The sequence below is a fragment of the Melanostigma gelatinosum genome (assembly GCF_949748355.1).
Source record: "Melanostigma gelatinosum genome assembly, chromosome: 17".
Taxonomy (NCBI): Eukaryota; Metazoa; Chordata; class Actinopteri; order Perciformes; family Zoarcidae; genus Melanostigma; species Melanostigma gelatinosum.
In genome coordinates, this window is record NC_136650.1 from 12,562,347 (window position 1) to 12,583,096 (window position 20,750).

General features: G+C 44.5%; 2 protein-coding genes across 2 annotated transcripts; both read left to right on the top strand.

Moving 5' to 3' along the window:
- Positions 1–2,173: 2,173 nt before the first annotated feature.
- LOC306791037 (receptor-transporting protein 3-like) lies at positions 2,174–3,917 on the top strand. Its single transcript, XM_079287642.1, has 3 exons — positions 2,174–2,281; positions 2,481–2,655; positions 3,219–3,917. The coding sequence occupies exons 1-3, from the start codon at positions 2,266–2,268 to the stop codon at positions 3,571–3,573; spliced, it is 546 nt and encodes a 181-aa protein (XP_079143768.1). The 5' UTR covers positions 2,174–2,265; the 3' UTR covers positions 3,574–3,917.
- A 411-nt stretch (positions 3,918–4,328) lies between these two features.
- LOC306791382 (ankyrin repeat and IBR domain-containing protein 1-like) lies at positions 4,329–20,321 on the top strand. The gene is made up of 21 exons (XM_079288061.1): positions 4,329–4,443; positions 6,600–6,917; positions 9,636–9,807; positions 9,928–10,059; positions 10,479–10,670; positions 11,205–11,322; positions 11,457–11,677; positions 11,839–11,927; positions 12,039–12,183; positions 12,442–12,602; positions 12,815–12,903; positions 13,154–13,284; positions 13,441–13,575; positions 13,722–13,808; positions 13,941–14,007; positions 14,107–14,252; positions 14,961–15,139; positions 15,314–15,365; positions 15,535–15,591; positions 15,742–15,865; positions 16,244–20,321. The coding sequence occupies exons 2-21, from the start codon at positions 6,730–6,732 to the stop codon at positions 17,722–17,724; spliced, it is 3,966 nt and encodes a 1,321-aa protein (XP_079144187.1). The 5' UTR covers positions 4,329–4,443; positions 6,600–6,729; the 3' UTR covers positions 17,725–20,321.
- Positions 20,322–20,750: the final 429 nt, after the last annotated feature.

Sequence of the window (20,750 nt, forward strand, 5' to 3'; positions counted from 1 at the left end):
ATGTAGGTGTGCGTGCGTGCGTGTATGTTTGTGTGCGTGTGTGTGCGTGTGTGTGTGTGTAACTAACAAACATGATTATCTAATTCCCATTATGTTGTTACACCAGATAACACCCAAATAATCACTGACAAGTATATCTAAATTAAATTTGTATTTTTAACCTGTCAAACCTGCATGTGTGTGTTATCAAATGTGTGTGTGTGTGTGTGTGTGTGTGTGTGTGTGTGTGTGTGTGTGTGTGTGTGTGTGTGTGTGTGTGTGTGTGTGTGTCTATGTGTGTGTGTGTGTGTGTGTGTGTGTGTGTGTGTGTGTGTGAGTGTGTTCCTGCTTTGACCAGAACTTGAGACCTTGCCAAGAGACTCTGACAAGCATTAATCCATTTTTAGTACTGGGTGGGGCATCATCATGAACCATAAACAACTCAGGTAAGGAAAGTCCCATCGTGTGCGCAAGGTTTTCATTATGTGTGTGTATGTGTGTGTTTTGTTGTGTATGTGTGTGTTTGTGTGGACTGACAGCGTCACCACATACCTGTGACAGGTGTTGTCAATCTGATGCTATTATTTCCACTGTACTGAAATGATGATCGTTATTATTCAGGAAACACCAAGCATCACTTAACAGACATAAAGACAGAGTCGTGTCTGCTTTATCAAACCAGTTCGACACCATCATGCTGTTACTGCAATGGCCGCTCCAAGATTATTGTTACTGCCTTTACCACTAAATAATAACAATAAACTTGAAACAGCAACGAATATTTCATGAGCACAAGAACAAACATTATGCTTACTAAGATATTTGAATAAAAAATAAAAGAATTCAGGACAAGCTCCGACACATTACGGGTCTTTGAACTGTACTGTAAACCTCACAGGACGGCTGTGCTCGGGGACATAAAGGAGTAGTCTTGGCTTTTACATAAAGTTTATAAGTCAAGAATATAGCTGAGGGTTGAAACCTTAAACATTAAAGCAATTAACGATGTCCTAAAATAGGTTTAGGTGGGAAAAGCACTTCAGAGTTACAGCAAGAGATCAAAAACAGTTTAACCGTCTTTCAAAGGTGACTTAGATAAGTGTTTGCACCAATAACTTGGGCTTTACATTTCAGAAAGATCAACAGACAGACAGGACTGATAGAGGCGTAAACATGCAGCAATACAACGATGGATATCAGTCACCAAACAGAACAAGCTGACAAAGCAGTTAAGACTCAGCTGGATGGGGCACACATGCTTCCTGGTTACCACGAAGAGCAGAATACAACTTAAATGTAATGTTTAGGTGTGAAGTGAGTTTCCTATTCGTCAAATACATAAATTGATGACACTATTTTAACATTCATACTGAGGTTTTTAAACCTGATATGGCTAAATTGGTCCTCTGGGCTCTGGGGATAAATTAAAGTTATTTCACCTGGTCATCAGGATGACCGGAGTGGTTTCCAGTACTCAGACATTGAAAGTATATTTACTTATTGAAAATTGAAAGTAAAGCTGATCCTGTTGGCCTACTTCTGGGACATAGGCAGTGGCTTGTGGGGAATCCCTTGACTCCTTAAAATCCTTGTTTCCACTGTGCACCAAAAGATGCCACCCCAGTTTGTGGCGCGTGTGGATCAACCAGCTGTCTTATACCGCCCCCTACTGACCTGACCTGAACTTGAGAGTGTTAGCTGACACTTAACGATGTTACTGTAAATTAAACAGAAACTACAGCAATTAAAACAAGTCATGGACGGACACGCCAATCCCCTTCTCATATAAGCCTGAGTTAAACTGAAAACATGATGAGGGAAATTAGAAATTGTTGTTTAGGAGAACAACAACAATGAAATGTGTTCTAAGACCCCAAATTGCTAAAAAAATGAATTGAGCTCCAAGAGAACCACAAGAAAAAAACACTTTAATTTGATTTAAAATGTATTGTAGGCAAAAGGACGAATTCAATGGGGGTAATGGGGTTTCATACATGTTGCAATGCCTGTCTAACCATCATTCATTACAGAATACAGTAATAAACTGGTGATTGTACTTCCATGAAATCCCCTTTTACGTCAGGCAATAAGCTATCTCGTGATGTTGCCTTGTTTCTGCACGGTCACCTGAGTTCAACTACATGGAAAATGAAACTAGGTTGGTAAGTTTCGTTTTCCAGAGCAGAGCTGCAGTCGGTGTTTAAATACCGAGACTGTCTGCGCAGCAGCATTCACAAGACAAACATCGCTTCATCTCACCAGAAGAGTCTCTGATCACCGAACAACATGAGCAGATCTACGGGTAACACATCATGTCTTTTGTGTGTAAATACGATAATATGCTGTGTGCTTTGGTGGTTTGCAATATTTGTTTTGATCAATGGTAGTATTTAGGTTTTTTCATAATCGTCTGTGTTGAATCCATTTTGTTTTTTTTCACATGTTCGATTTTTATTCAAAAAGAATGCTTTCTATATTTAATTGACTTTCCACTCGTGCAGACTGGGTTTCTTCCTTGTGGAGGGAGACCTTTGAGGAATTGCTGGACGACGACAATGAGCTGGAGTACGGAGACCAGTGGACTCTCAACTTTAACTACAGCCAGACAGACCAAGTCACCGCGGAGGAGAGAAAGAGAGGCTGGAAGGTCTACTGCCACTCCTCTGGCTATGGACAGTATGTATTGTTGTTACATATTCTCAAAGTATCAAGATATATAACTTTAAACTACAGTGATTGATATTCAGGTTAAGGAGGATAAGAAAACTGTCAACAGAGTTTCTGTTTTTCTAAATTGGCTGAATGTTCAGCAGGCTGTCTTGTTGTGCTTTTTCTGATCTCTGTCAACAGATTGTGCAATCACATGTAGAAACATGAAACAAGATTTTAGGTTTTGTTTCTGTTAGTCTGCGTAGTATTGATGGTGGTGTCTGAAAAGAACACAGAATATGATTTAACCAACAAAGTCATGAGAAGATTCATCCTTCTTCAGTTAAATGTTTGTTCAACAATTCTAAAACATGAATTTTTGACAATTTTACACATTTCTGCACAAAACCACGCTATTTCTCGTACTAAGTTTCTGTTATTTACAAATACATCAACGAAAAATGCCTTGTATGTAAAACAAACCTACTTGCCCATAAATCTGATTCTGATAACTTAGAGGAAACGCTGCAGACCTGAGAATACTTCAGGTAGAATCTTACAAACCATGCATGTCTTCTCATTTCCCACAGTTTCCTGTGTACATCTTGCAGCAAGAGCTGGTCTTCAGCAAAGGTGACGTTGTTGTTCCGTTACCGGCTGCGAGGTGACAAGGGGTCAGTGATCATGAGGCCCTTTGGACAGGCCTGTCGCAGTTGCAACGACAAAAGCTTTAAACTACCTGGTTTTGCCAGGGAAGAGGTGGAAAATACCTTATTCAGACTGTTTGCCAAAATCCGGAAGAATTGCTACGGAGAGGTCGACGACGATCATGGTGGCGTTCCAGGAAACCGCTCGGATAATAGAAAACCACATGAGAAGGCCTTGTGTCAGGCCTGCAGTCAGGGCATCTGCAGGCAGAGCAACTGCCCTGAGGATGATGATTAGGTGTGTGTGTGTGTGTGTGTGTGTGTGTGTGTGTGTGTGTGTGTGTGTGTGTGTGTGACAGATGAGAGAGACAGTGACTGACTGGCAGGTTGTGTGCAGATGTCCCTTTGCCGTTTGCATGACCCCATTCCTATTTTGAAGTTGGCTAATTTTGTCGTTATGTTGATGTTGTGTTATGATTTATTTTGTACCATCAACACCAATAATAAAAGTTTCCTTTTTTAGCAGCACCAATAATACCATTGTTCCAGTAAATATATTAAAAGTTTAGCATTTTTGTCAGTTTTAATAAAGTCTTAAGTTTTTGTTTCAACATGTGTAGTTTTATGGTTGTTGACATACATAAACGTATACCACAATGTTTGACAATATCATGTCGCCTATTTTCAGTTTTTTAAAACTATATTCTGTATAATATAATGATATAATTATTATAACAATATACATATTATTAATTCTTGTACAATGATTTAGTTTATGTCTATACACACAACTCACCTGTTATAGCAGCTAAAATACAACTTTTGAAAAAAAGGTTACAATATGATAGCGTTTCACCAAAACGACCCCAGACAACCGACCAATCAGGTGAGAGCCTTTCCGCGTGACAGTTGGTTCCCGAGCATGCGCAGTACGCTTCTCTCTTTTGGCAGCCACAACAACATACACTGAAGCGATCCAGTCAGTCTCGCCCCTCCGCGCTCAGCAGCATCATCGTCGTCGTCGTCCCCGCCGGGTCCGGGTGGCAGAGAGGAGGATGGTCCAGTGGAAGAAAAGCAGCCCGGCGATGCGAATGACAGTGACACGATAATGTCCCTCGATTTACGCAAGTGCCCGAATGTACGACTAGTGACCAAGTGAGACGACCGTGTAAGTAAAACGGCGCAGATTTTAACGTTGTCCTGCTCGAGGTAGTTGAGGCTAACACAACAACGCGCTAACCTGAGAGAGGAGGCTGGTTTGCTAGCTTCGGTAACGGGCAGGACAGGTAGGCTGCTTTTGGGTGTTAACGTTTACCCCACCTCAGTGGTGGAAACGTTAACACCCGGGGTAAAAACGTCTTTTTTTTCCTGCAGCTTTTCGGACAACCTACACCTAACACTCGCGTCCCTGTTTGTGTTAGTGATCCACTGTCAGTGTGCTGAACAAAGGAGCTGTAACCGAGGGGCCGCATGGACAGAAACATGCACAGAGAAGTCGGCTGCTGTTTGTTTTGTGCTCCATTTCATGCTGACACACTTCTTCAGCGATAACCACACGAGGTCTGACCTGAATGTGTCGCTGATTGACTGTGACCTAGCTCATTTTGGTAAATGCTATTGAAGGGACTTGCTGTTACTGTATGTCACCGTGCAGCTGTTAAGATGGAGAAGTTTGATGTCTCTGTTGACAACCTGGTTCAGTCAGGTTTATGCAGAAACCTGTACTATACAGGTGCTGGCAGGTAGGGCTGACATGCTGCATGTACTTCAGTTAAGGCTACAGTTAGTCACAGCTGTAGATGATCATAGCTGTGCTGTTATAGAGCTGATACCTTGATAGATATACAACGAAATAATGGATATTTATAGCGCTGATCTATTTTCCTGATTAATCAACAATGGATAGAATATACAATGTCATAATTTGTGATTGCTGGCTGAAACCAAGACTGCCATGACTTGAGTTTTTGTCAGCAGGAATCATCAGACAAAGATTTCCAGACAACACTCATGTGTTTGGGATTCTTGAGTTCTTGAGTTCATGAGTCATTAAGTCTTGATTATCACATTCCCGAAAATGGGGAATGCCATATGTTCTAGAGGCCTGTTCTGTGTAGACCTGTGGCATGAGTGTAACTTCCAACAAACATAATTGATAAAAAACAAAAAAAACCTGGCTGGATTTAAGGCTAATAAGACGAGTGTCCAGCCAACAAGGAGTGAACACTTCCTCAGCCACCACAGATTGATGTGTAGCCTCAAAGAGCTTTGGTAACGGCAGATAATTAAACCGTGCAAACCGTACGTTCCCTGGAATTCCAAAGTTCCTCCATGTCCAGACTTCCTGTCCTTATTTAGTATGAGACAGAGGGAGACCGGCGGAGATACACAGAGGAGTGACGTGAACTGGAAGTAAACTAGTGTGCACAAAACAGAGAGCCAAGCAGACACACTGACCTAATAACTATCGTAGCCCCCCTCTGCTCCCCCTTACCACCACCACTTCAGATATAAACACACAAGGTCCGGTCTGCTGCATGCATCATTGGAGCAGGACGTGAAAGAAGTCGGCTATTATTCGCCGGTGGTTGCAGCTTCTGCACGGCACATATGCCTCCGTCTGTCAGTGCGTGTTTTCCGTGTCTGTCACTGCATAGAAATGGGAGGCGAGAGGAGGGGAGGCAGCCAGCCACGCTTTTCAAATGTTCCAGAGCTCGGACCAGCCAGCGGCCAACTGTAGCCGGGGCTAAAAGAGACTCTTTGTGAGGGCCAGACAGATGGCCGTAGAATGAAGACTGTAATGATACCCTCAGCGGCCCAATACACACTCCGCTCGTTACAGGATGTAATGTTGTTTGTGTGTTGAAGACGGGACAAATTGTTTGTGTCTGAGGGAGAGGTGGGGAAGATGAGGAAGGAAATGAATCAGAACACGCAGATTTGAGAACCTACAGGAGGTTAATCAGCTGTTGCTGGGAGAGTAAACTCGGCTGTAGCAGCCATAGCTGCGATTCTTGGGATTCTTTGGTTGAGCGCCTGAGAGGCAAAGTAAAACTGTTTATTTATTTTTTTGTCCAGGATATTAGTGCTGCACGGTTTAACACACACACTCAGACTCTCATATCTCCAGTAGCAGACAAGCATGTAAACAGCCTAATGTATGCAAGTTCTTCACAAAGGAAAGCTAACTGGACTCGCTGTGGTAATATTGACCATGCCTTTCATCAACTGACTAACAAATCGATTAACAGATCTCTCTCTCTCTCTCTCTCACTCACTCACTCACTCACTCACTCACTCACTTACTTACTTACTTACTTTCAGGGCAGGAAACCGCTGAACCATGTTGCTCTAAGTTGTGACCTGTGGTGAACGGGGGAGGAGGAAGAGGAGGGAGGCGCAGACGGGCATCTGCCACAGCTCCCTTTCGGCGGCCCTTTGCAAGCTTGAAGCCATGGGCAACACAGCCACCAAGTTCCGCAAGGCCCTGGTGGGTGGTGACGAGGCCCTGGCCTGGCAGCTGTACGAGGGCAACCCTCAGTTCAGGGACGGCCTGGACCCGAACGCATCGTACGGAGAGCAGTACCAGCACAACACGCCTCTGCACTATGTCTGCCGCCACGCTATGACACGTCTGCTCAGGTAAAAAAACAGAAAGGATTTTGTTGAGACTGTCAGAGGTGTTGATTGAATTCAACACTGTTTGAAGCTGTGACTTGTGTCGTTGTTAAGCAGTTATCAAATACAGTCAAAAAGGCATTTATGCAAGTGAGTCATGTTAAGCTGAATAACATTTAGCAGGATGTCAGCCGTAATAGATGTCTGAGAGTCCCCGTTTTCATAATAGGCAAGAAAGAGGACTCTTTGTACAGAAGGGACCTGATGCATATACTGTCAAACTCTGTTAATGATGTTACAGGGTAAATAAAAAATCCTGCAATATCACATTGACGAATGCCAGACACAGGAAAAGTACGTTAACATGAAGAACGCTGGCAATCAGACACAATTAGACCCGCGCAGACAGGGATAAACAAAACGGCAAACAACTGCCTCAAAAGAGGAGCAATCGCTGGAAAGAGCAACAGTGAGCGTCTCAAAAGTAAGCAGGAAAAGGGGCGCTCTGCCAATTCTGCTCACTCAGCCTGTTAAAACAGCAGTATAATAGCCCTCTGTCATTCTGGATGAAGTTTTATTAAGTCTGTGGGAAAGTTGCATTTGGGCTTGTTTACTTGAGGCTGAAATGCAGGATGTCTCTGCTACTGCTGTGTAGATTTTGATAATCTCTTTGTGAGTCCCCCAACTTAATGAACATAATGTATTCTTGCTTGAAGCAGGTGTACACCCCCCCCCTCCCCTTGAATAATTTCTTAAAAGAAACGATAAAGTCTAACACAAACTAAAAGAAAAGCCTGAAATATTGAAAAACATAGAGCGAGCAAGACACCAGTGTGTCTTTCTACCCCCTGCAGGGATAATCAGGCTGCTGGCCATGACCAAGACAGCTGATTCAGTGACTCAATAGCCATCCTCACCTCCTCCTGCTCGCACTCCTCCTCTCTCCTGCCCTTTCTTTCCATGATTACAGGGGGGGGGGGTCAGAGGAAGCTGTTTGAAAAGGCCAGTCAATTATCTGTGCATCTGCATGTGTGCACACGTGCATGTGTGTTTTGAGGAAGGGGGAGGGGAGGGGGCTGTGACTCCACAACTGCTTAATGTTTCAGAGTCTGTGAATGTGAATATAACACAGTGAATCAGTCGGTGTGCTATTTGGGTCCCTTTTCCTATGAACCTGTAATGGGCCAGAGAGGCGTGCTGCACGCACACTCTGCTCAGTGTCAGAGGAAACGCTGCTTTGTTCAAACAGCTCGTTTGGACCGAGGCAAGCAGGACAGACGACCAAGAAATCGGCCACAAAAAAGACTCGCGGAGAACAAGCGTGGGCCGGTAGATGCAGAGTCTGTTTTTCAGATTATTTTTAACATATGCCTCGTGGCTCTCTTCTGGTTGTCTCCTTGGGACGGATTGGGGAGTAAATCCCATGAGATGTGCAAACTGGGAAATCACAAGAAGACCTATTACTGGAAAAAAACCGAGTGCAGTTCAGGAAGTGTAACCCTTCCTCCACAACAACGGAGAACACAGTCTGAGAAACGCGTAAATACCAACAGTGACTCAGTCACTCATTGTAACCAATCAACCTCCTGTTGGCCAAGGCATAAAGCAGATGTGTACGTCAACACAACTCCCTTTTTTATTTTAGTGTGAGTCTTCAAGCTCCAGGACAGGTTTGGTTTGTTTTTGGTCACACGCACACGCTTCAAACAAATTCATAATTTCAGTGTGCATTGTAACATTTTAACTTTCCCTGGAGGTTCCCCGTCGTATTCAAATGACCGTATGGTCTGAACAGCTTTGGTGCGCGACAATTGCAGCAAAAACATGCGATGTCCCGCGATGTCCAGCGGTGGAAGAACAGGCTGCAAGGCTGCACAATAAGGAAGCATTCAAACACTAATTTAATAGTGGCGACTGCAAAGGGAGCAGAGAGGCAGAGGGTTTTTACTGTGTTTTTGTGTACATTGAACCAATGGAAATCCCCACATCCGATTATTTGTGAGACGGTCCTTTCGACTATTCATGTCGTACCACTGATAGAAACCGGTTATTCGCTACAGTTTAACATGCAGCTGCGTTGGGACAATGTAGAAAAGGATGTCAGGTTGAAAAAAAACAAGGACATTGTAGAGGAGAACAGAAAAACAAGTATAGGATAGAAACGGACAGATGGAAGTGGAGCCAAATAAAGGAGTTGAAAGCGAATCAGTAAATGGAGATTTTGACAGACCAACTGTTCACTAAACAGAACTGCCAGGCTCTCAGCGCAACTGGGCCGTGTGTGTGTGTGTGTGTGTGTGTGTGTGTGTGTGTGTGTGTGTGTGTGTGTGTGTGTGTGTGTGTGTGTGTGTGTGTGTGTGTGTGTGTGTGTGTGTGTGTGTGTGTGTGTGTGTGTGTGTGTGTGTGTGTGTGTGTGTGTGTGTGTGTGTGTGTGTGTGTGTGTGTGTGCCAGCATGTCCATTATTTCCGAGATGTGAAACAGAAATAGTCAATATTCTGCCGTCTTTCTCCTCCCTCTCTCTACTGTTCTTCTTACCCACCAAACTCATCTCACTACCATTCTTCATCCTCATGTCATCTCCACTCATGCCTCCATGTCCTCCTTCCTCCACATCTGTCTCTCTCACCTTCCCTTTCACCCTCGAATTAAAGACTTCTTTCTGTTGCCGTCAGTTCTGTCTTCCCTTTCCAGCTCATTTCTGAACTCTGCTGTGTCCTTATTCCTTCTTCTATGTTGTGTAGGTCCTTCCTGTTCAGTAAAGAGGGGAACCCCAACAAGCGCAACGTGCACAACGAGACGTGCCTCCACGTGCTGTGCCAAGGCCCACAGATCCTGCTGCTGCCGGAGGGAGCGCTGTCTCCACGACTGGCCCGACCCCAGAGGGACGAGCAGCGTCGCGCCGACTGTCTGCAGGTACGAACACACCGATTAACTTACACGTGGGTGGGGGAAAAAAAGTGTATTTAACCAAGTTGACGTACAAAATAACGTTGCGCGTGTGTGTATTTGTGGGCTCGTTCTTCCTGCTGCCAGATGATCCTTAGCTGGACCGGTGCCAGGCTGGAGGGAGGCCAGTACGAGAAGGCCAATGTCAACGCCACCGACAATCACCACAGCACCTGTCTGCACTATGCTGCCGCTGCAGGCATGAAGAGCTGTGTGGAGGTGAGAGGGTGTGTGTGTGTAGACTCCTCTGGAAGCAAAGCTCACATTAGGGAGGAGCCTTCTCATCTGTGAGGCAGATCTGTCTTTGTGATTGGGTTTTAGAGGCAGTGAGATCAGTCCCTGCTTCAAGAGCATCTGCTTTGTGTTTCATTACTGTCAGATTCAAGTTGTGCTTCCTGCCTCGCCTTCCTTGCCTATTTCCCGTTTCTTATATTTATTTTCTGCCATCACAGCTTTCTCTTTTGTCCCCTTCCTCCTGTTTTCTCTTTGTCTGCTCCACTCGCTCAAACGTCTCGCTTCCTTTTGTTCTCTTTTGTTGCAAGTTCCTTCAATTTCTTGTTCCTCTCCATTATCCACCTCTCTCCTAATTTTTTTCTCCCATTCCTTTTGTCCTCTCGTCTCTCCTCTCCTCACTGTAGCTGCTAATCCAGAGCGATGCAGACCTTTTTGTGGAGGACGAGGACAAGTTGACGCCATGTGACCATGCCGAGCGGCATCACCACACCGAGCTGGCCCTCAGCCTGGAGTCACAGATGGTTTTCTCCTCCTCTTCGGCTCAGCAGTCAAACACAGACGCACGTGGTGAAACCAACCTGCTGCAGTACAAGGAGGTGAGACCACAGTCACCAGATCTGGGGCTTTCCTGCTGGCTGGACATTGAAGACAATTGTTTTGTTTTTATGCGTCAGTACTTCCCAAACGCATGAATTCCCGAACATAAGCATTTTTTCCAAAATCTTACTATTGAAGTAATGTCGCCTGGGAACAATTGAGTACGCTGTTGCATTTTTATCATTTTTATTTTTGTATTTTAACGTGGAAGTATTTTTATGATCGTTTAGATATTCATCATGCTGGTTTGTTGGTGATGTGATGTCACGCAGATTCTCACATCTTTTACTCTTTATTTTACATCCTTGACAAAATGTAAACTTTTACCACATTGAAATCATCTTGAATAGTTGTGAAATATTGATGTGTGCCACGCATCAAATTGCATTTACAGAAAAAAAAATGTTTTATAGACATACCAAAATATCTTCTATTTCCCTTTTCTCTCTTCAAAGGTCACAAACTTCCTTGATTTTGTTAAATAACTTTCTCTTCCTTCATCACTCTCTTTCTGTACCTCCCTAACATTTCAGCCTTATGAGGGACTGAAACTTCAAGATCTGCGCAGGCTGAAAGACATGCTGATCGTGGAGACGGCAGACATGCTGCAAGCCCCCCTCTTCACTGCCGAGGCCCTGCTCCGAGCACACGGTATGTGGAAGTTGACATTCATCAGACCGTCACAAACCCTCACAGCACTGCGATTGCAATATTTCGAGAGAATTACAAACGTATTTCCCGTCTCTAAATTGTCTTTAACCTTTCTTTCTGTCTCTCTCTCTCAGACTGGGACAGAGAAAAGCTTCTGGAAGCCTGGATGTCAGACGCTGAGGGTTGCTGCCAGCGCTCAGGTGTGACCATGCCCACCCCGCCACCCAGCGGGTACAATGCCTGGGACACCCTCCCCTCACCTCGCACCCCCAGGACCCCACGCTCACCACTCACACTCACCCTCACCTCTCCGACTGACAGCTGCCTCACACCTGGAGAGGAGGGCCTGGCTTCGGTGAGACACACTTAGTGATGACTTGAAACGTGTTTAACTGGCATCAGTGTTTAAATGAACTCTTAAAGATACTGTTGTGAATGGAATGCATTAGTTGATTAATGAGGGATTACTGTTCACTGTGATATCATTTCGTGTCTTTATCTCCTGTCTCCCTGCAGTGTGGAATCTGTCTCTGCTCTATCTCCGTGTTTGAGGATCCAGTGGACATGTCCTGTGGACACGAGTTCTGCAGAGCATGCTGGGAAGGGTAAGGGGCCCCTTGTGTGTGTGTGTGTGTGTGTAGATGTTCCTGCATACTTCAGTGTGTTTGAGCAATTAGGGATCAATTGTCCTGTGTATGTATTTGTGTGTCTCTCAGGTTCCTCAATGTAAAGATTCAGGAGGGGGACGCACACAACATCTTCTGCCCGGCCTACGAGTGCTACCAGCTGGTGCCGGTGCATGTGATAGAAAGTGTAGTTTCCAGGGAGATGGACCAGCGATTTCTACAGTTTGACATTAAGGTAGAAATGAACATCCATACCGATATTGATGTTCATGTTCTCATTCAGGCTCACCACAGCTAAATAAATGCTTTTCATCCAACTGTAAATCTATTTAGAGTCTGAAATTGTCTTTTGTTTCTTCCTGTTTTTTGACATTTCCTAATCATTTCTGTTCTGTACATTCCCTCTTGCCTGTCTGTGTTCTCTTCCGCCTTCTATATGCTCCATAATGTATCTGAGTCCCGTCTCTCTCCTCTCCTTCCCTCCCTATTGCAGGCATTTGTGGAGAACAATCCGGCCATCCGATGGTGTCCTGCAGCACGTTGTGAGCGGGCGGTGCGGCTCACCCGACCAGGCCCCGGGGACAGTGACCCGCACAGTTTCCCCCTGCTGCGCTCCCCAGCCGTCGATTGTGGCAAGGGTCACCTCTTCTGCTGGTACACTTCATGATTTATCCATGGCTCTATACACATACTTGCACACTCAACACAGCTGTTGACCTAAAAACTTAAGGGCAACTAACAGAAACTTTCCTTCTCTTCTCTTTTTGCATTCCGTTTCTAGGACTTGTTGCTTATTACCGCTTTAGTCTCAATTCTCTGTATTTTATTGCACCTCATTAACTGTTTATCACCCTCCCTGTCTGCAGGGAGTGCCTTGGTGAGGCCCATGAGCCATGTGACTGTCAGATGTGGAGGAACTGGCTCCAGAAAGTGACAGAGATGAAGCCTGAGGAGTGTAAGTCTGTCTTTGTGTTGTTAGTGTTTCTCTGGATAATTTTAGCTGCACCTCCGTAAGCTGACGCCACAACGAGGCAGTTAACAGCAGCTGTCAGACGGCCTACCGGGATGTGTCTAATATATTTTTATAACGTAGTGACAGGTGTTCGGGTCATGGATATTTGTGTGTGTCTGCAGGGCAAGTGTTGGCCAATTTAGAGGTTGCTAATGTGTGTGTGTGCGTGTTTGTGTGTGCGCGCTTTCCACAGTGGCAGGTGTGAGTGAGGCCTATGAGGATGCTGCTAACTGCCTGTGGCTGTTGACCAACTCAAAACCGTGTGCCAACTGCAAGTCGCCCATTCAGAAGAATGAGGGATGCAACCATATGCAGTGTGCCAAGGTATACACATTTATCTGCCGGTCAGCTGTGTGTCATCATTTGTTTCGATGCTGATATCTGGTAACGGACTATAAATAATTCTACGCTTTCATTTCGTTATTTACTGCAGTTTTGTTAGAAGTATAAAACGGTTTCTCTTCCTCTCTCTATGTGCAGTGCAAGTATGACTTCTGTTGGATCTGTCTGGAGGAGTGGAAGAAGCACAGCTCGTCAACAGGAGGCTACTATCGCTGTACTCGCTATGAGGTCATCCAACAGCTGGAGGAGCAGTCCAAGGAGATGACTGTGGAGGTATTGACACATGCACAATCCAAAAAAAACTACCCCATCACCTGTCAGATGATACATTATTGAAGCTCATGGTGATTTAATGTACTCGCATACACCGAAACACACACCAGGCCGTGTGAGTGAAATCAAGTCTCTTTTTGTTACAGGCAGAAAAGAAGCACAAAAGTTTTCAGGAGCTGGATCGTTTCATGCATTATTATACTCGCTTCAAGAACCATGAACACAGTTATAAGGTGATGCACCCTCCAACCGTGAACACACATTCATAGCAATGCAACGCTGAATTTCTTAAAGGCTCCTTGAGACATACGATCTGATGATCATTTCATGTTGGAAATGTGTATTTCTCTCCTCTTGTCTGTTAGTTGGAGCAGAAATTGCTAAAAACAGCCAAAGAGAAGATGGAGCAGCTCAGCAGAGCCTTCATTTGCCGTAAGTCTCTCCTATATGATACAAGGTGACAGAGCGTTTTGTTTACAATCATAACACATTCATCCCATCTGCATTATAATACTGGCTTGTTTCGTCCAGGTGAAGGAACTCCTCCAGACACGCGTTTCATTGAGGACGGTGTGAGTGAGCTGCTGAAGACGCGACGCGTCCTAAAGTGCTCTTACCCATACGGCTTCTTCCTGCAGCAAGGCAGCACCCAGAAAGAGATATTTGAGCTAATGCAGGTACAACACTACACTAATGACGTTAAAGCCCCTCCAGTGATCCCCTGCTGTGCTCACCAGACCACAGGTTGGCTGAACTGGTTAGGAAAAACAAAGTACTGTTGGGGAATTCTGTGGCAATCTGACCACTAGGGTTAGTATTTCTAACAGACAGATTTGTATTTTGGCCTGATGGTCATGCTAGACGATTGGTACGAAACGACAAGTTAACAAAATCCTATTCGGTTATTCATGAACTGTCTATCATTAATGTTCTTCAGACATTTTGCACAAAGCTCTCCTCAACATACAACACTTTATAGTGTTGGTGCAGTTTATAATCTGTGTTTTTGGTGTTTTAACATCCCTGTGCAACTAATGTTTTGTATTCTTACTACTAATCCTACTACGAATAAAAGTAACCTGAACCTAATCCATAAACTACTTTGCAACATTGTTCAAGAAATAACAAGCATTTCCTTTTATAAGACACTCATAATTTGCCTCAATTGCAGTAACTTGACACTTGTGTGATGTTTTCTTTGAGTCACACAGAATAATGAGATTGTAGTCATTAGTTGGATGATATCTCCTGTGAGATAGGAAACACTCAAAACACACACTCCACTCATGTCTTGTCTGAATAGTAGAAGTTAAATATGAGTGGCAATCTGAATTTCCTGTCTCTGAGCAGATGGAAGTTAGCCTGTCGGTTTTGTGTCTTCTCAGACGGACCTGGAGATGGTTGTGGAGGATCTGGCTCAGAAGGTCAACCGGCCGTACCTGAGGACTCCCTGCCACAAGATAATCAGCGCGGCGCGTCTGGTGCAGCAGAAGCGGCAAGAATTCTTGGCATCGGTGGCCCGAGGCGTGGCGCCCAACGATTCTCCTGATCCTCCCCGCAGAAGGTAATGACAAACACACTCCCACATACTCAAACAGTACGTGGGTTTGTTCTGCTTCGTCATCCTCCCACTGGCGGGGATGAAGAAGACAAAGTGGAAATATTTGAAACTGACAATTAAATTCAAGTTATTCTTCATGTGTGACACTGTGAGCAAACACTCTTGTGTTTGTTTCAGTTACCCTGGAGGATCGTGGGACTGGGAGTACCTTGGCTTTGCCTCGCCTGAGGTAAACTGTCGCACCATACACTGAAACACTAACTTCTGTTCTGCTGACTAATTGGTTTGTCCCGCTAATGGTACTCCCTAAACCTGCACTTAGTGACCTACTTCAGTATGAGGTCATCTAAATGCATGACTACGGCTGCAGCTGACTTAGTTTGCTTGTGTGTGTTAAGATGGGGAGTCGTCACTCTGTACTGGCAGCAGGAGATCAGAGAGAGAGACAGTCGCAGGTAATGCACCATAGTTTCTGCTGTTTTGTGCATATGCATGGCCTGAATGCAGTCTTTCTGTGCTGAAGATTTTGCACCTGTTTGATACAAAATGGATGCTTTGAGAGTTGTGTTTTTTTTTAGTAACCCAGCCTTAATGACTCTTTGCAGGATTATGCTGACATCCAGTACCGTCGTAGACACAGACCACGGCGCAGAGGAGACATGCTGAGTCTGCACAACCTTAGAAGCAGCAGCAACACACCAGAGACCAGCAGGAGGAGTGACAACACAGGTCTGGCAAAGACCTTACTACAGAATATAGTAGCCTCATATAAAGCCCTTTATTACAAAAAGGATTATCCAAAAGTTGTATATTTTAAAGCATGGGGCATTTTGGAAATAAACTCAATGTTACACTGTATAGGTTCTATTGTCATTTACTTATAGCACCTATAGTGGAAAACTCTGGATCCTAATCCAGCTCTATCCTTCGCCTCCATTTATACATTTCGTCTCGTCAGCACACCAGACAACCAGAAAATAGGAGTTTAAATTATTGCTCCATGAAGCCAGTTTGGTCGACGCACACAGAGACGTTGATCACTGGGATCAATTTGTAATCAAGCTTCACAAAGCAGTCCTGACTTTAATGTGATATTTCGTGTTCCAGAAAACCCAGAAAGAAGTGAGGGCCGCAGAAGAGTGCTGGGCTTGCTGGATGAAGATGATCCAAACATCCTGCTGGCCATCCAGCTGTCCCTTCAGGAGTCTCGCAGAGAGCGAAGCCTGGCGGGAGGCCCGGAGGGAGGGACGGAGGGGAGAGTGGAGCTGGACAGTGGACTGGATAGAGGACCGGAGAGGATGCGGCGACCCTCGGGCGATCTGGGCGATGTCGCTTTGCAGTCTCTCAACACGGACGGTCCTCCAGGAGCCAGAGGCTCCTCCTACCCCACTTGTCTCCTAGGTCCTCCTCGGCCCCCTAACAGGACAGACTCCACCTCACAGCCTCCCGTGTCAAACTCCCTCCACCTCCCTCCCCCTCCTCCCTCCCTCAGTGCAGAGCTGCTGGAGCTGGGAGACAGCCTTATGAAACTGGGGAGCATAACTACTCCCTATGACCTGGACACACACACACAGGAGCAGCTCTGCTCTCACCACACATACAACCACAGTACACTCAACGCTCCCTACACCATTGAACCCGCTTACAGCGACTTCAGCCATAGACCAGACCAGAATGCACTGACCACTCCATATGTGCTTGACCATATCACCATTACAGATCCCAGTTACTGCCACTCCAGTGGGTATTTGGCTGAGGCTGAACACACTGCCTCTTGCTCACTTGAACGCACCCAAAACCCCACCCATCCTAGTTCATGTAACCGGGAACACTTAGTCACGTACGACAGCACCCCAAAACCCGACATCTCTTACAACCCCTGCCCCGAACACAGTCGCTCCTACACCCAGGAGCGTCCTGCCGCCTACGCACTCGAACGCCCGCCCAAGTCAGACCCCCAGCCCCTTGCCCAGTTGTGCCTCCCATCTCTAGAGCTTGAGTCGGAGCTGCTGCTTTCACCGGTGATCCCCCCAGGGGGCCCTTTCACCCCCAGTGACCCTCAGAGTCTGGAGCCCCTGGACCCAACAGCCAGTGCCCAGCTGCTAGACAACATCATGGCCTGGTTTAACAACAACATTAACCCCCAGAACAACCCCCAGAGCCTGGCCCTCATCCCCTCCCCGCCCACCACAGAAACAGACTCCTCCCCTGACACACACACTGAGACTGAGTCAGAGAGCCAGACCTCCAGGGACATGACCCCCGCCCCTCTCTGGCAGCCCCTGGAGGGCGAGCCAGAAGCAGACAGAGGGTCGGCGAGTCCCTGTCTAGGTGCAGAGGGCCTGAAGACGTCGAGGCCCAGCACTCTGGAGCTAGAAAAAAGAGAAAATGGCGAGGAGGGTGCGGACGCAAGGTGTGTATCTGACCTGTCGCTGGACGAAGCGCACACACACCCGTGTTCGCACTCCCAACGTGGAAACAGTCCCGCACACACTGCCCCAGCCACAGAGAGAGACTTGGACCTCATCCTCCAGTTGGAGGGAGACCAATCGCCCGAGGAGTGGGAGGAACAAGTACACCTGGTGTGACAGCGACAGAACGACGTGGAGAGAGAACGACGTGGAGAGAGAACGTTAAGCCAAGTACAGGAAGAGAGAGATGAAAGTTAAAGAGGAAAGAAAATCAAAGACTGGGAAAACTAGAAAGAGGAAAAATTTAAGATATAACGGTGACGCCTCAATGAAAGATGTAGGTCTTTGGAGTACTAACTGTATGTATTATACTGTATCTACAGAGGACATAAAACACTGGGGACTTTGTCCAGTAAAGATGATGTCATACGCAGATAGATTTTGTTTTAAGTGCTTTTGTCTGCTCTAAAAACAGACAACCCATTCTTTGAAAAAAATGTAGTGTTTAAAGCAAAGTACATCAATGGAAAGCTACTGATAACACATACAATGCTGCACATGTTTTTTTGTTTTCATGTATTATTTATTCCCTGTGTTTATCTTCTCAGTTTGTTCAGGGTGACGTTTTGGTGCTGATCATGCTGAAATCCAAACCCGCCTCACTTTAATTAACACACCGACCCAACCACCAGCTTCCTGGAGCCAAATATGATAACTGTAACCTTGGAGCTTGTTTAGCGTACTGTACAATCGGAGGGCCTAATTCAGATTTTGGGCCCTTCACGCACACTGTGCCTGTTTTACGAGTGAGCCAACACACTACGGATGTTTCCTTTTGATAGGCTGCAGAGAACGACAATATACTCGTCTGCTCAGTGACCGTCACGCTTGTACAGCGTGCTATCTGGATTTTATGAGAGTTATAATTCTTTTGTAAAACTCCAGCGATCACAGAAGAGATGATATATTGTCCCTCTGCACAGGGAGGTCAGAGGTCAGTCCCAGCTAAGTCTTGCTCAAAGGCACTTCAACATCATGGGTGCTTGTTGTTTGGCTCAGTTTTGAGTGTCTGTGTGCAAAAACTCCCAAAATGCTATTACATCAACAATAATGTTTGCCTCACATTTGACATGGAATATATGATGAAAACATATTTTTTTAAATTAGGTATCACAGCATCACAATATTGTATATTGCTTAATTTGAATCACTGTTGCATTTCAAAATGTTTGGCTTTTATAAAATAATGCCATGAATCATCAAAACAAAATATTGAATGTGTGACAGAAGAAATAAAGATCAGAACAGCTGTTACTGTAGCTATAAAGAGTGACTTCACACTACAGTAAGTCTGGTAAACATTTATCATATATCAATTTGTCAGTTGATTGAGCCAAACAATCAGACAATACTGTACACAACACATTTCAGTTATTTTTCACACCTTTATCATGTCTATTCCACTACTGATGGCTAGTGCAGTGTGCTATTGATAGACGAGCGATGGGTTGAGATTTACTGTAATTTATCCTCTTTTTTTTTTTCTTTTCTTTTTTTTAATTCCATATAGAGATGATCTTTTTTCCAATTGAGACCAGAGTTGTTGGGTCTGTGTGCCTTTTTTGTTTCAGTCGTATTTGTTTATTCGTTGGTATTTATTACTGTCATTGCTTTTTATACATGCAAAACAAAGCTGTCGATGGACGATAACGGAGAACACACCACTTTGGCAGTTGCCATACACTGAGGTTCTTGATGCACATTGGTATCGTTTGTCCTCGCACCACAGGTTGATCTTACTTTACCTCTTCCTCTGAGGAAAACTGAATTTGAGCTAAATAAAAGAAATCATTTGTCAATTATTTACACTTTAGTGTTTCCGCTATAATTAACGACCATTTTATCTTGGAAGTGGTTCACATGTGGCCTTTGATTTTTTTTCTTGAAATGCGATGTAGCACTCTGAATCCTGGGTTGTCACTCAGCCTTTATCTTTAAAAACTTTATTGCCCAACTGGAATGTTTACAAGAGAATCAAACACTGCCTGTTGTGTTGAGATCTGATCTGGTGCTGCTGGGACTGAAATCATAACAATGGAGTGTTTTTAATCATACTTTCATGCCAAGACAAACATGTAAAGATATCTGAATTTAGTTGAAATCTCTCCCTCTACTTTAAATGTGCCAGTTATGCAGAATGTGATTTGAAAAAGTGCATCACTTATAATTGATTGAATTTGAAGCTTTGTTTAAAATGTGAGGTCTGGCGTGCTCCACTGAAGTGACAACTCCTAAAATAGTCCCTTTTCCATTCTGTGTTTAACATTAAACTGTGATGGTGCTGGACAGGTTTTAGGTGCTGATGAAGGGCAGCTGTTGCCCATAAACATTTCAGATGATGTTTCTCGAGGAATAGTTTAACATTAATTTTAGGTTGCTACAGGATACAAAATGGAAGAGTCTGGGGTCTTTTAATTTGCACAAGCATGCTGTTAATGTGTTGCACTAATCGGGCAGGGCAAGATGTGGAGGATTGATGGGTGTGGTTTTTATTATTATTTCCTTTTTTGTTTTCTTGATTTAGAATTTAATTCATGGTGTCATGGGAATGGTCCTGTATCATTTTCTACACCATATATAGTGTTTATATTTCAATGATCCCTAAAACAACCACTTCAGAATTTAAAAAAATGAAATTGCACTCGAACAGATTATACTTGATACATTCCCAGTCGTCCATAAGAGAGGTTTGATGTGGCCAAAACTGTAAATGAAAGTGCAAAGTTTTCTCTCAATAAAAACAACTGAAAGATTGCCGCTATGAGATTATACTCCGTTTTCCAAAACCATCTCAACAAAAATCTGCAAAAGAAAGAGTAATCTGATTACCAGAACATTGTATACTGTGTGTAGGACTCGTGTGAGAGCTGTGAGGCTGCCGTCTACAGTCAGCTTTTCCATGTCAAGTTATAAAGAACATGATCATGTAAACTAACATATATATAACCATGAATACTCTGCAGCAATATAACTTGTTTAAATATTGAACTGTTTGCAAATACTGCCTTCAGTTACAAAAAAAGAAGAAAGATATTCATTGATCATTTTTACTCAAAGCATCATGCTGCAGCTTCAGGACAGCCCTACTACCAGTGAAAGCTATATCAATCAATGCCATAAAGGTGAAAACAATACATTTAAGG

Bases quoted from the DNA above. Each gene is read 5' to 3' on its own strand.
- LOC306791382 (XM_079288061.1), top strand. From the start codon at position 6,730: ATGGGCAACACAGCCACCAAGTTCCGCAAGGCCCTGGTGGGTGGTGAC. The intron at 6,918-9,635 runs GTAAAAAAACAG...TATGTTGTGTAG, and splicing joins GCTATGACACGTCTGCTCAG to GTCCTTCCTGTTCAGTAAAG. The intron at 10,060-10,478 runs GTGAGAGGGTGT...TCCTCACTGTAG, and splicing joins GCATGAAGAGCTGTGTGGAG to CTGCTAATCCAGAGCGATGC.
- LOC306791037 (XM_079287642.1), top strand. The intron at 2,656-3,218 runs GTATGTATTGTT...CATTTCCCACAG, and splicing joins CACTCCTCTGGCTATGGACA to TTTCCTGTGTACATCTTGCA.